Source organism: Zea mays, chromosome 2 (genome assembly GCF_902167145.1).
Source record: "Zea mays cultivar B73 chromosome 2, Zm-B73-REFERENCE-NAM-5.0, whole genome shotgun sequence".
Lineage (NCBI taxonomy): Eukaryota > Viridiplantae > Streptophyta > Magnoliopsida > Poales > Poaceae > Zea > Zea mays.
This window is the reverse complement of record NC_050097.1, coordinates 217,307,930-217,323,514: the sequence shown is the minus strand read 5'-3', so window position 1 is coordinate 217,323,514 and position 15,585 is coordinate 217,307,930. Positions and strand designations below refer to the sequence as shown.

At 42.6% G+C, this 15,585-nt stretch overlaps 1 protein-coding gene across 3 annotated transcripts in view; it reads left to right on the top strand.

The window, feature by feature from the left end:
• Nucleotides 1-321: 321 nt before the first annotated feature.
• The window catches only part of LOC100283453 (uncharacterized), a 33,647-nt gene continuing 18,383 nt past the window's right edge, over nt 322-15,585 (top strand). For 2 of the 3 annotated variants that reach the window (XR_002266958.2, XR_004855965.1), the window contains exons 1-6: nt 322-737; nt 1,380-1,488; nt 1,852-2,069; nt 2,171-2,715; nt 3,076-3,792; nt 4,479-4,561. Coding sequence is in view for 1 of the 3 variants with exons in the window: in NM_001156354.1 (NP_001149826.1) it covers nt 699-737; nt 1,380-1,488; nt 1,852-2,069; nt 2,171-2,715; nt 3,076-3,877 (1,713 nt within the window). In the remaining 2 variants the exon portion in view is untranslated. 3 annotated transcript variants of the gene reach the window in all.

Genomic DNA, 15,585 nt, shown 5'->3' with positions numbered 1-15,585 from the left:
GTATCAAACAAAGTCTAAAGGAAAATGAACTAATTGCCCTTTAAAAGTAGAAATTCTAATACCTTCTTCGATTATTCCTATACCTCATAAATCGAAAATAATTAAAAAAATTATAAAAGATTTTGATTTGATATCGAATTAATCTTATTCAAACCCATTCGATCCATATGAACTGAGAATTGGTTTCCAACTAGCCCTAAATAGCTCCTTTCCCCCCCCCGGCTCCCCCCCCCCCCCCCCCCCCCCCCCCCCCCCCCCCCCCCCCCCCCCCCCCCCCCCCCCCCCCCCCCCCCCCCCCCCCCCCCCCCCCCCCCCCCCCCCCCCCCCGTTGTTTGTTCAGGGGTCGCGACTCGCGAGTGGTCACGGTCCCCGTCTCTGAACAGCCTAGCAAAGCTCGGCCGTCATCTTTACCCCTTGTCCCCTTCCCTCCCGCTTCGCCGTCGCCGTCGCCGCGATCTATCCGCATCTAGTGCACACGCACTCGTCCCTATCCCCTTGCGCCGGCGTGTGTCGCGCAGAGAGCGGAGCTTATCCATCATATTACCAGGACATGATGATTTACCAGTCGCACTCTCACCAACCGCTCTTGTTCGCTACCAGATCCACAGCGCGCACTTGTGCCTATTTATTTATTGTGGAGGCGTGGGTCGGCAAGGGACTCGGATCAGCCGCAGTTGATCTGGAGGCGCGGGCCGGCCATGGAGGAGGGTGGCGAGCACACGAGTCTTCTGGTCAAGGTACGGCGAACCTGCTGTCGATTACCCTCCGCCGAATCGGAGCTAGCTCTTGTTTGCCGCGGAACGGTTTGTTTCCGGTACTAGAGCTGCGTGCCTTTTGTATCCCAAAAGCGGCGATTTAGATATGAGATAATTGGATTTTTGCCACTCACAATGTTGTCTTCTTGTTATAATTATCTGAGTTTCACAAAGGGGCTAATTAGTCTAGAACTGTGGCTGACGGGCATATGACGTGACATGCCCACAGGCGTGCATAGTGAATTGCTCGTCACGACCGATCTATTTGTGTTACTCTGTCGTGGAATTCTGTAGATCGTGAAGTATGCGCAGATGTGTGCATGTGATTGTGAAGTGAAGTCGTTTCTTGTAAAAGGTTCGGAACTGAAAACCAGGAGAAACTATTGCAACATCCAACTCTTATTTCTTTCTTGCTTATTATTGACTGCACAATTTAGATGATTGGACTTTATTACTGAAAGTTGTCAAGGACCTCCTTACAGAAAGTTGTCAAGGACATCCTTACAGAAAGTTGTCAATGACCTTCTTACAGAAAGTTGTCAATGACCTTACAGAAAGTTGTTAGATACTGTCGAAAATTTATTTACCGTGAGAAACATTATGGTCTACCTGGCCTTCCTTCAGGATGATGCATCATGTCATGGCGAGGAAACACAGAGTCTATTGGAAGCAAATCTAGGGTCACAGCTGAAAAGTAAATGCTCTGATTGGAGAGCACCGGCACTCATCCTGGGTGAGTCATGCTATGTCAATTCTCACATTTGTTCTGTGTAGTATCAATAAATTCTTCTTTTAAGTTGTCTGATAACCAACTCCTGTGTAGAGCATCTATCACCCTTTTATATTCTTTAGTGTTATTTCTTCTTAGATCTTTTTTTTCTGGCTACTGGTATACAAAGAGATTTTCCTATCCCCCTTGCCACGTTTCCTGTAATTAACCTATCCATGGTTAGCATTCTTCTTGATTCTGCGGCTAAGAGAATAAACAGAAAAAAAACTTTTAAAACCTAGTTCAAATCTTGCAGGATTGTAATTAGTGCTGCAATGCTGCTGCATTCCTTGATCGGGACGGTGTTAATCAGTTCAAATCTTGCAGGATTGGAATGCTTGGAGAGCATGGCTTTCAATGGCATTGCCACAAACCTAGTTGTGTATCTCCGTTCAGTTCTCCATGGGGGTATTGCTTCCAGTGCAGCAACTGTATCTCTTTGGTATGGGACAAGCTTCTTTGTGCCAATTCTTGGAGCCGCCATAGCAGATACTTGCTTGGGAAATTATAAGACCATCTTGATCTCCCTTATCATGTACCTATTTGTAAGATAATCTTTTCCTGCTCAGCTGCTTGTTCTTATTCACCTTTCCATTTCGAGTTTGGTAGACTATTTTCGATAATAGAATGCAAATGCTCATTGCAGGGAATAGTACTAATTACAGTTGCAACGTTCATGCCTTCTACTTCAGTCTTGTGCGACGTCAGTTCATGCTTGTCATCAAATGGAACTCAAACCGTGATTTTCTTTGCTGGTTTGTATCTCACTGCTGTTGGATGTGGAGGAGTAAGATCTGCATTGCTTCCGTTTGGTGCTAACCAGTTCAACAACGAGAACAGTCTAGACATAAAAAAGAGAAGAAATTTCTTCAGCTTGTTCTATATATGTGTCATCTTTGGTGTGATTACTTCTGGGACAATCATAGTTTGGGTTCAGGAAAATGTTAGCTGGGCTATTGGATATGGAGTCGCCACTACATGCATAGGTCTTGCTTTGATAGGATTTCTGGTGGGAACACCAATATTCCAAGAAGATGAGCCTTGTGGTTCTCCAGTGAAGAGTATTTTCCAGGTTATTGTTGCCTCTTTTAGGAACATGAGCTTGGAAGTACCTGCTGATAGCTGTCTTCTGTATGAGGTCGGGAGCAACCACATACAAAGGACAAAACTTGCTCACTCTGATGATTTTAGGTACCTTTTTTTTGTTACTTACCACGAGACACTTTTATATATGGCATTTTTTTCTTGTTTCTCCTGATCATTTTTGTATCTTCTTGAAGCTATCATGCCAGTATTGGTCAATTGTTAACTGCTTAATGGTTTCTGGAGAATACCCATCACACACACGTGCGCACACACACGTACAGTAATTCAGGATTTTCAATTGGCAAAATGTATATCTCTATCTCATGTATCCATGATTTGAACCTGGTAATAAAAACTGTTCCTGAAACAGGAAAACCAACAAGAACTACAGTTCCATCTAATTGAAGTTCCCTTGCTATCCTGCACTTGTTTAACTATCTTTCTGATTCCATCATTTTGCCTCAGGTTCTTAGATAAGGCGGCAGTTATTTCTGATCCAAGCCTGGTGTATGGAGGCTGTCGAAGCTCATGGAGCATATGTACAGTTACTGAAGTTGAGGAACTGAAAGTACTTATCCGCTTGCTCCCAATATGGGTGACTGGAATATTCTTTGGTGCTGCGATCTCGCAAATGCACACCACTTTTATTCAGCAGGGAACTGTGATGGACACCAAGATCGGTTCCCTGTCCATTCCACCAGCATCCTTATACTCATTTGAAGTGATATGTGTCACGCTTTGGGTACTTGCTGTCAACAAAGTGCTTGTGCCGGCAATCCGAACGTATTTTGCAAATGGGGTAGAGCTCACACAGTTACAGAGGATTGGGATCGGTCGTTTCCTGATGATCTTTGCCATGGCAATGGCAGCACTTCTAGAAACCAAGAGGCTGCATATTGTTCAGGAGGGGGAACTGCTAAGCATTGTATGGCAGCTTCCACAGTACTTCGTCATTGCTGGGGCTGAGTGCTTCGGTATCATCACTCAGCTGGAGTTCTTTCGTGGCCAGGCGCCAGACTCCATGAAGAGCATTTTAACGGCATTTGCATTGCTCACCACTGCCCTTGGGAATTACTTGAGCTCAGCTATCATCACCCTCATCGCAGGGGTGACCAGGGTATGGCATAGCCCTGGTTGGATACCAGATGATCTGAACAAAGGACACCTTGACTACTACTACTGGTGTCTTACTACCCTCTCATTGGTGAATTTTGTTGTGTATCTGTATTTTGCTAGTAAATACAAATTGAAGAAAGTTGTTTGTTAATACTACCAAACACTAATGAAATATCTTTACGTGTAACATGAAATATAACGTTTCAAATGTTTATGTTTATTAATATAAGGTTTCAAATGTTTATGTTTATTAATATAACGTTTCAAATGTTTATGTTTATTCTCTATATGTATAGCAGTATAGGAACATGGAAGCCTTAGGCTATCTTAGTAGATCCTCTATCTCATCTTCTATTTCAAATTTCACTCTCTGCAAACAATGTCAGTTTCGTGTCCCCTATTTTATATGATCCGCTCAAAACAGTTTTATGTTCCAGAATACTGCCCCTTCTCATAGCGATGTGTAAATGTTAGGAGAAAGATATTATATGTAGTAACTATTCATTGATTCATTCTCTATGCTTATGCTGGAGGGATGTGTTAATTATTTCAGTTATATGGAACGTAATACTGATTTGCTGGTGGTTGAGTTCGAAAAATTAAATACTGGTTTTCTGGTGAAACAAGCTTGGTGTAAACATACTTTTGTTAAAGCATCCATGATTTTGAAATAAAACCACAATATAAGTGAACTATGGTAAGGCCTGTTGGTTGGACGGCGCTGATTGATGATCAATTCATTGTGATTACAGATATATGTTTCTTTTTGTTAATGAAGATGGAATTAGACGTGGACAGATCTAGCTGAGTAAATTAGGTGGCTTATGTGGTTCTGGTAACACTCCTCAATCCTCATATCCTGATTTATGATATTAGAGTTTTGTCTCCATAGGGAATGAATGTGCTACATCGACATCTAATTGATTACAATACTAAGGGGTATTTGAATGTACTAGATCTAATAGTTAGTGACTAAAATTAACTGGAGATATTCAAACAATCTAGTCAATAGTTCAACTATTAGTTATTTTTAATAAATTAGTTAATAGTTAACTAACTAATTTCACTTGTAGTTTTTTAGCAAATTAACTATTAGCTCTAGTGCATCAAATAACCCCTAAGTTTATGATTTTTCAAGCTAAGTTTATGACTTTTTTTAACCATTTACTATTTTCTTTTTTTTTCTAAAATATACGAATTACACATCGAACCTTTTCAGCTTGACCAAGCTAATGGAATTATGGAAAATACGACAATATCTAATTAGTTTTATTAAATTGAAGTTATTTAGGAATTTAGCCATTTCATATTTAATTTAATCTAGGGAAATATTAGTAAATTTGTAATATCATATATGTGCACATGTGAAATATAATTAATCGTTTGCATAGCACTGCCGCGCAGGCTAAACCCTTCGCTTAACTTGAAAACATAGCAGGTAACCAAGATATTGAAATAGCTACTGTTTCTTCAAACAAGAAGCTCAGTCTAAGACCATCTCCTGCAGTTTACATATACCCATATTTAAACTACACTCTACAAACAGTACAATCTATATTGCAAACAATGCAAAATGATGTTTTGGTGATCATATGGTGAACTACTATACATTGCACTCATATGGTCACCAAAAACATCGTTTTGCACTGTAAATTGCACTGTTTGTAAAAGTGTAGTTTGAATATGTGTATGAGTATGGATAAGCTGCTGGAGATGGTAACTTAACAGGAACCAGGGGCGGATCTAAGGGGTGGGTAAGGTGGGCCATGACCCACCTCAATTTTTAACCCCTTATACCTAGGTTTAGGTACACACCAAAATAAACAAACTTTTGTATAGTTAGCACAGACAAATCTAATGAAAACTAAGTTTTAATCTATTTTTGTCTCGACGCTTCACTACTCAGTCCACTCTTCACCTGAGCCATTTGATTCTCTTCCCTAGCGCAAGCCCACTCGTGGCTCACTCGCTTCTTTGGTCATCGACTGACCAGTAAGTCGGTGACCTAACCCGCCCGCTGTAGCGCACCTTGCCTTCTCATTACTCATCAGCTTGTCGACTCGTCTGGATCCTGCACACAACATTGATATTTTGCCTCCTAGTCCGCACCAACAGATGGGCAAGCTGTTGGTGGGACCGTGGCGTCACCTCTCCCTCGCTAACTCATTAGGGTCCCACCGCGCTGTCGCAACACGACAATGGTTGTCACTTGACGTCACCGTCATCTATCGCTACCTCGCCTCCTGCACTCGCTCCTTGAAAGTCGTCTAGAGGGGGTGAATAGGGCGAATCTGAAATTTACAAACTTAAGCACAACTACAAGCCGGGGTTAGCGTTAGAAATGTAAATAAGTCCGAAAGAGAGGGCGAAAACAAATCACAAGCAAATGAAGAGTGAGACACGGTGATTTGTTTTACCGAGGTTCGGTTCTTGCAAACCTACTCCCCGTTGAGGTGGTCACAAAGACCGGGTCTCTTTCAACCCTTTCCCTCTCTCAAACGGTCACTTAGACCGAGTGAGCTTCTCTTCTCAATCAAACGGGACACTAAGTCCCCACAAGGACCACCACACAATTGGTGTCTCTTGCCTTGGTTACAATTGAGTTGATCACAAGAAAGAATGAAGAAGAAAAGTAGTCCAAGCGCAAGAGCTCAAATGAACACAAGAATCTATCTCTCACTAGTCACTGTTTGATTGGAATTGTCTTTGGATTTGGGAGAGGATTTGGTCTCTTTGGTTGTGTCTTGTATTGAATGCTATAGCTCTTGTAAGGTGTTTGAAGGCTGAAAACTTGGATTCAATGAATGGTGGTGGTTGGGGGTATTTATAGCCCCAACCACCAAAAGAACCGTTGGTGGAGGCTGTTGTCGTATGGCGCACCGGACAGTCCGGTGCGCCAGTCACGTCACCCGGCCGTTGGATTCTGACTGTTGGAGCTTCTGACATCTTGGTCATCGGACAGTCCGGTGGTGCACCGGACAGGTCCTGTAGACTGTCTGGTGCGCCTTCTGGCTCTGCTCTGACTTCTGCGCGCACTGTAGTGCATTAACTGCTCTCTGCAGACGACCGTTGGCGCGAAGTAGCCGTTGCTTCGCTGGCGCACCGGACAGTCCGGTGAATTATAGCGGAGCGGCTCCCAGAATTCCCGAAGGTGAGCAGTTCGGAGTTGGGTTTCCTGGTGCACTGGACACTGTCCGGTGGTGCACCGGACACTGTTCGATGGCACACCGGACAGTCCGGTGCACCAGACCAGGGCACACTTCGGTTTTCTTTTGCTCCTTAAATTTGAATCATTTCTTGGTCTTTTTATTGGTTTGTTGTGAACCTTTGGCACCTGTATAACTCATAATCTAGAGCAAACTATTTAGTCCAATTATTTGTGTTGAGCAATTCAACCACCAAAATCAATTAGGAAAAGGTGTAAGCCTATTTCCCTTTCAATAACCCCCTTTTTGGTGATTGATGCCAACACAAACCAAAGCAAATGTATAAGTGCATAATTAAACTAGTTTGCATAATGTAAGTGCAAAGGTTGCTTGGAAAGAAACCAATAATTATTTCTACTAGATATGCATGGATGCTTTCTTCATATTAAAATTTTGGACCACGCTTGCACCACTTGTTTTGTTTTTGCAAGTTCTTTTGTAAATTCTTTTTAAAGTCTTTTTGCAAATAGTCAAAGGTAAATGAGTAAGATTTTGAGAAGCATTTTCAAGATTTTGAAATTTTCTCCCCTTGTTTCAAATGCTTTTCCTTTGACTAAACAAAACTTCCCCTCAATGAAATCCTCCTCTTAGTGTTCAAGAGGGTTTTAGATATTAATTTTGAAGAGGATATACCAATTTGAAATTCTATCAAAAATAAGATACCAATTTGAAAAATCTTTTCTTAACTCAAATTTGAAAGACTACATTTTTGACATTTTTGAAATTGGTGGTGGTGCGGTCCTTTTGCTTTGGGCTAATACTTTCTCCCCTTTGGCATGAATCGCCAAAAACGGATACTTGTGAGTGAAATATAAGCCCCTCAATTCTTTCTCTCCCCATGGTAAATAACATATGAGTGAAGATTATACCAAAGTGGAGAGCAGTGCGGAGCGACGGCGAAGGGTGAATAATTCGATGGAATGGAGTGGAAGCCTTGTCTTCGCCGAAGACTCCATTTCTCCTTTCAATCTATGACTTAGCATGAAATGTACTTGAAAACACATTAGTCATAGCACATGAAAGAGATACGATCAAAGGTATATTAATGAGCTATGTGTGCAAGGTATCAATCAAAATTCCTAGAATCAATAATATTTAGCTCATGCCTAAGTTTGGTAAAGGTTTGCTCATCTAATGGCTTGGTAAAGATATCGGCTAATTGTTCTTTGGTGTTAACATAAGAAATCTCGATATCCCCCTTTTGTTGGCGATCCCTTAAAAAATGATACCGAATGGCTATGTGTTTAGTGCGGCTATGCTCAACGGGATTCTCTGCCATGCGGATTGCACTCTCATTATCACATAGAAGAGAAACTTTGGTTAATTTGTAACCATAGTCCCTGAGGTTTTGCCTCATCCAAAGCAATTGCGCGCAACAATGGCCTGCGGCAATATACTCGGCTTCAGCGGTAGAAAGAGCTTAAGAATTTTGTTTCTTTGAAGCCCAAGGCACCAGAGATCTTCCCAAGAACTGGCAAGTCCCTGATGTGCTCTTTCTATTAATTTTACACCCTGCCCAATCAGCATCGGAATACCCAATTAAATCAAATGTGGATCCCCTAGGGTACCAGAGGCCAAACTTAGGAGTATAAACTAAATATCTCAAGATTCGTTTTACGGCCCTAAGATGAACTTCCTTAGGATCGGCTTGGAATCTTGCACACATGCATACGGAAATCATAATGTCCGGTCGAGATGCACATAAGTAGAGTAAAGAACCTATCATCGACTGGTATACCTTTTGATCTACGGATTTACCTCCCGTGTCGAGGTCGAGATGCCCATTAGTTCCCATGGGTGTCTTGATGGGCTTGGCATCCTTCATCCCAAACTTGGTGAGTATGTCTTGAATGTACTTCGTTTGGCTAATGAAGGTGCCTTCTTGGAGTTGCTTCACTTGAAATCCTAAGAAGTACTTCAACTCCCCCATCATAGACATCTCGAATTTTTGAGTCATGATCTTACTAAACTCTTTACATGTAGATTCGTTAGTAGACTCAAATATGATATCATCAACATAAATTTGGCATACGAACAAATCATTTGCAAGTGTTTTAGTAAAGAGAGTAGGATTGGCTTTTCCGACTTTGAAGCCATTAGTGATAAGAAAATCTCTTAGGCATTCATACCATGCTCTTGGGGCTTGCTTGAGCCCATAAAGCGCCTTAGAGAGTTTATATACATGGTTAGGATACTCACTATCTTCAAAGCCAGGAGGTTGCTCAACATAGACCTCCTCCTTGATTGGTCCATTGAGGAAGGCGCTCTTCACGTCCATTTGATAAAGCTTGAAGCCATGGTAAGTAGCATAGGCAAGTAAAATGCGAATTGATTCTAGCCTAGCTACGGGTGCATAGGTTTCACCGAAATCCAAACCTTCGACTTGTGAGTATCCCTTGGCCACAAGTCGGGCTTTGTTCCTTGTCACCACACCATGCTCATCTTGCTTGTTGCAGAAGACCCACTTGGTTCCTACAACATTTTGGTTAGGACGTGTAACTAAATGCCATACCTCATTCCTCGTGAAGTTGTTGAGCTCCTCTTGCATCGCCACCACCCAATCCGAATCTTGAAGTGCTTCCTCTACCCTGTGTGGCTCAATAGAGGAAACAAAAGAGTAATGTTCACAAAAATGAGCAACACGAGATCGAGTAGTTACCCCCTTTTGAATATCACCGAGGATGGTGTTCACGGGGTGATCTCGTTGGATTGCTTGGTGGACTCTTGGGTGTGGCGGTCTTGGATCTTTTTCATCTTCCTTGTCTTGATCATGGGCATCTCCCCCTTGATCATTGCCCTCCTCTTGAGGTGGCTCATCTTCTTGATCTTCTCCCTCATCATTTTGAGCCTTATCCTCATCTTGAGTTGGTGGAGATGCTTGTATGGAGGAAGATGGTTGATCTTGTGCATGTGGAGGCTCTTCGGATTCCTTAGGACACACATCCCCAATGGACATGTTCCTTAGCGCGACGCACAGAGCCTCTTCATCATCTAGCTCATCAAGATCAACTTGCTCTACTTGAGAGTCGTTAGTCTCATCAAACACAATGTCACAAGAAACTTCAACTAGTCCAGTGGACTTGTTAAAGACTCTATATGCCCTTGTGTTTGAATCATATCCTAGTAAAAAGCCTTCTACAGCCTTAGGAGCAAATTTAGATTTTCTACCTCTTTTAACAAGAATAAAGCATTTGCTACCAAAGACTCTAAAATATGAAACATTGGGCTTTTTACCGGTTAGGAGTTCGTAGGATGTCTTCTTGAGGATTCGGTGTAGATATAACCGGTTGATGGTGTAGCACGCGGTGTTGACCGCCTCCGCCCAAACCGATCTGAAGTCTTGTACTCATCAAACATGGTCCTTGCCATGTCCAATAGAGTTCTATTCTTCCTCTCCACTACACCATTTTGTTGTGGAGTGTAGGGAGAAGAGAACTCATGCTTGATGCCCTCCTCCTCCTCAAGGAAGCCTTCAATTTGAGAGTTCTTGAACTCCGTCCCGTTGTCGCTGAAAGTCGCCTAGAGGGGGGGGTGAATAGGGCGAATCTGAAATTTATAAACTTAAGCGCAACTACAAGCCGGGTTAGCGTTAGAAATATAAACGAGTCCGAGAGAGAGGGCACAAAACAAATCGTGAACAAATAAAGAGCGAGACACGATGATTTGTTTTACCGAGGTTCGGTTCTTGCAAACCTACTCCCCGTTGAGGTGGTCACAAAGACCGGGTATCTTTCAACCCTTTTCTTCTCTCAAACGGTCACTTAGACCGAGTGAGCTTCTCTTCTCAATCAAATGGGACACAAAGTCCCCGCAAGGACCACCACACAATTGGTGTCTCTTGCCTCGGTTACAATTGAGTTGATCACAAGAAGAATGAGAAAGAAAAGAAGCAATCCAAGCGCAAGAGCTCAAATGAACACAAATGTCGCTCTCTCTAGTCACTATTTGATTTGGAGTGATTCCGGACTTGGGAGAGGATTTGATCTCTTTGGTTGTGTCTAGAATTGAATGCTATAGCTCTTGTAATGTGTTGAAGGTGGAAAACTTGGATGCAATTGAATGTGGGGTGGTTGGGGTATTTATAGCCCCAACCACCAAAAGTGGCCGTTGGAAGGCTGTCTGTCGCATGGCGCACCGGACACTCCGGTGCGCTAGCCACGTCAGCCGGCCGTTGGGTTTTGACCGTTGGAGCTCTGACTGGTGGGGCCTCTGGGCTGTCCGGTGCGCCTTCTGCGCGTGCTCTGTCCTCTGCGCGCGCAGGCGCGCATTAAATGCGTTGCAGTCGACCGTTGCGTGCGAAATAGCCGTTGCTCCGCTGGCACACCGGACAGTCCGGTGTGTCACCGGACACTGTCCGGTGCCTCATCGGACAGTCCGGTGAATTATAGTGGAGCGGCCTCCCATTTTCCCAAAGGTGAGGAGTTCAGCTTCAAGTTCCATGATGCACCGGACACTGTCCGGTGGTGCACCGGACACTGTTCGGTGGCACGCCGGACAGTCCGGTGCGCTAGACCAGGGTGCCTTTGGGATGTCTTTAGCTCTCTTTATTTGAACCCATCTTTGGTATTTTTATTGGCTTGTTGTGAACCTTTGACACCTGTAAAACTTATAGACTAGAGCAAACTAGTTAGTCCAATTATTTGTGTTGAGCAATTCAACCACAAAAATCAATTTAGGAAAAGGTGTAAGCCTATTTCCCTTTCAATCTCCCCCTTTTTGGTGATTGATGCCAACACAAACCAAAGCAAATATAGAAATGCATAATTGAACTAGTTTGCATAATGTAAGTGCAAAGGTTACTAATGATTTGAACCAATAAATTCTCATAAGATATGCATGGATTGTTTCTTTATATTTTAACATTTTGGACCACGCTTGCACCTTTGCAAATTCTTTTCAAAGTCCTTTTGCAAATAGTCAAAAGTAAATGAATAAGATTAGAAACATTTTTCAAGATTTGAATTTTTCTCCCCCTGTTTCAAATGTTTTTTCCTTTGACTAAACAAAACTCCCCCTTAGTGAAATCCTCCTCTTAGTGTTCAAGAGGGTTTTGCAGTTTTCGAAGATACGTCTTTCTCCCCCTTTTGAACATACTAAGATATCAATTTGAGAATCTTTATTTTAAAATTAGGTGGTGGTGCGGTCCTTTTGCTTTGGGCTAATACTTTCTCCCCCTTTGGCATGAATCGCCAAAAACGGATACTTGAGTGAGATATAAGCCCTTGTAACTACTTTCTCCCCCTTTGGTGAACAATATATGAGTGAAGATTATAACAAAGTTGGAGAGTGGCTCGGAGCGACGGCGAAGGATGAGTAATTTGATGGAGTGGAGTGGAAGCCTTTGTCTTCGCCGAAGACTCCAATTCCCTTTCAATCTATGACTTGGGTTGAAATACACTTGAAAACACATTTAGTCATAGCATATAAAAGAGACATGATCAAAGGTATATTAATGAGCTATGTATGCAAGACATCAAAAGAAATTCCGAGAATCAAGAATATTTAGCTCATGCCTAAGTTTGTTAAATATTTGTTCATCTAGTGGCTTGGTAAAGATATCAGCTAATTGTTCTTTGGTGTTAATATATGCAATCTCGATATCCCCTTTTGTTGGTGATCCCTTAGAAAATGATACCGAATGACTATGTGTTTAGTGCGACTATGTTCAACGGGATTATCCGTCATGCGGATTGCGCTCTCATTATCACATAGAAGATGAACTTTGGTTAATTTGTAACCATAGTCCCTAAGGGTTTGCCTCATCCAAAGCAATTGCGCGCAACAATGGCCTGCGGCAATGTACTCGGCTTCGGCGGTAGAAAGAGCTACGGAATTTTGCTTCTTTGAAGCCCAAGACACCAGAGACCTTTCCGAGAACTGGCAAGTCCCTGATGTGCTCTTTCTATTAATTTTACACCCCGCCCAATCGGCATCCGAATAACCAATTAAATCAAATGTGGATCCTCGAGGGTACCAAAGCCCAAACTTAGGAGTATAAACTAAATATCTCAAGATTCGTTTTACGACCGTAAGGTGAGCTTCCTTAGGGTCAGCTTGGAATCTTGCACACATGCATACGGAAAGCATAATGTCCGGTCGAGATGCACATAAATAGAGTAAAGAGCCTATCATCGACCGATATACCTTTTGATCGACGGATTTACCTCTCGTGTCGAGGTCGAGATGCCCATTAGTTCCCATGGGTGTCTTGATGGGCTTGGCATCCTTCATCCCAAACTTGTTTAGAATGTCTTGAATATACTTCGTTTGGCTAATGAAGGTGCCCTCTTGGAGTTGCTTCACTTGAAATCCTAAGAAGTACTTCAACTCTTCCATCATAGACATCTCGAATTTTTGTGTCATGATCCTATTAAATTCCTCACATGTAGATTCGTTAGTAGACCCAAATATAATATCATCAACATAAATTTGGCATACAAACAAATCATTTGCAAGAGTTTTAGTAAATAAAGTAGGATCGTCCTTTCCGACTTTGAAGCCATTAGTGATAAGGAAATCTCTTAGGCATTCATACCATGCTCTTGGGGCTTGCTTGAGCCCATAAAGCGCCTTAGAGAGATTATATACATGGTTAGGGTACTCACTATCTTCAAAGCCGGGAGGTTGCTCAACATAGACCTCTTCCTTGATTGGTCCATTGAGGAAGGCACTCTTCACGTCCATTTGGTAAAGCTTGAAGCCATGGTAAGTAGCATAGGCAAGTAAAATGCGAATTGATTCTAGCCTAGCTACGGGTGCATAGGTTTCACCGAAATCCAAACCTTCGACTTGTGAATACCCCTTGGCCACAAGTCGGGCTTTGTTCCTTGTCACCACATCATGCTCGTCTTGCTTGTTGCGGAAGACCCACCTGGTTCCTACAACATTTTGATTAGGACGTGGAACTAAATGCCATACCTCGTTCCTAGTGAAGTTGTTGAGCTCTTCTTGCATCGCCACCACCCAATTCGAATCTTGAAGTGCTTCCTCTACCCTGTGTGACTCAATAGAGGAAACAAAAGAGTAATGTTCACAGAAATGAGCAACATGAGATCGAGTAGTTACCCCTTTTTGAATATCGCCGAGGATGGTGTTCACGGGGTGATCTCGTTGGATTGCTTGGTGGACTCTTGGGTGTGGCGGTCTTGGAACTTGTTCATCTTCCTCATCTTGATCATGGGCATCTCCCCCTTGATCATTGCTCTCTTCTTGAGGTGGCTCATCCTCTTGATCTTCTCCTTCATTATCTTGAGCCTCATCCTCATTTTGGGTCAGTGGAGATGCTTGTATGGAGGAAGATGGTTGATCTTGTGCTTGTGGTTGCTCTTCGGATTCCTTAGGACACACATCCCCAATGGACATATTCCTTAGCGCGACGCATGGAGCCTCTTCATTATCTAGCTCATCAAGATCAACTTGCTCTACTTGAGAGCCGTTAGTTTCATCAAACACAATGTCACAAGAAACTTCAACTAGCCCAGAGGACTTGTTAAAGACTCTATATGCCCTTGTGTTTGAATCATATCCTAGTAAAAAGCCTTCTACAGCCTTAGGAGCAAATTTGGATTTTCTACCTCTTTTAACAAGAATAAAGCATTTGCTACCAAAGACTCTAAAATATGAAACATTTGGCTTTTTACCGGTTAGGAGTTCATATGATGTCTTCTTGAGGATTCGGTGTAGATATAACCGGTTGATGGCATAGCAAGCGGTGTTGACCGCCTCGGCCCAAAACCGATCCGAAGTCTTGTACTCATCAAGCATAGTTCTTGCCATGTCCAATAGAGTTCTATTCTTCCTCTCCACTACACCATTTTGTTGTGGCGTGTAGGGAGAAGAGAACTCATGCTTGATGCCCTCCTCCTCAAGGAAGCGTTCAATTTGAGAGTTCTTGAACTCTGTCCCGTTGTCGCTTCTAATTTTCTTGATCCTTAAGCCGAACTCGTTTTGAGCCCGTCTCAAGAATCCCTTTAAGGTCTCTTGGGTATGAGATTTTTCCTGCAAAAAGAACACCCAAGTGAAGCGAGAATAATCATCCACAATAACTAGACAGTACTTACTCCCGCCGATGCTTATGTAAGCTATCGGGCCGAATAGATCCATGTGTAGGAGCTCGAGTGGCCTATCAGTCGTCATAATGTTCTTATGCGAATGATGAACACCAACTTGCTTCCCTGCCTGACATGCGCTACAAATCCTATCTTTCTCAAAATGAACATTTGTTAGTCCCAAAACGTGTTCTTCCTTTAGAAGCTTGTGAAGATTCCTCATTCCAACATGTGCTAGTCGGCGATGCCAGAGCCAGCCCATGTTAGTTTTAGCAATTAAGCAAGTATCGAGTTCAGCTCTATCAAAATCTACTAAGTATAGTTGGCCCTCTAACACTCCCTTAAATGCTATTGAATCATCACTTCTTCTAAAGACAGTAACACCTGTATCCATAAAAAGACAGTTGTAACCCATTTTACATAATTGCGAAACTGAAAGCAAGTTATAATCTAAAGAATCTACAAGAAAAACATTGGAAATGGAATGGTCAGGTGATATAGCAATTTTACCCAATCCTTTGACCAAACCTTGATTCCCATCCCCGAATGTGATAGCTCGTTGGGGATCTTGGTTTTTCTCATAAGAGGAGAACATCTTCTTCTCC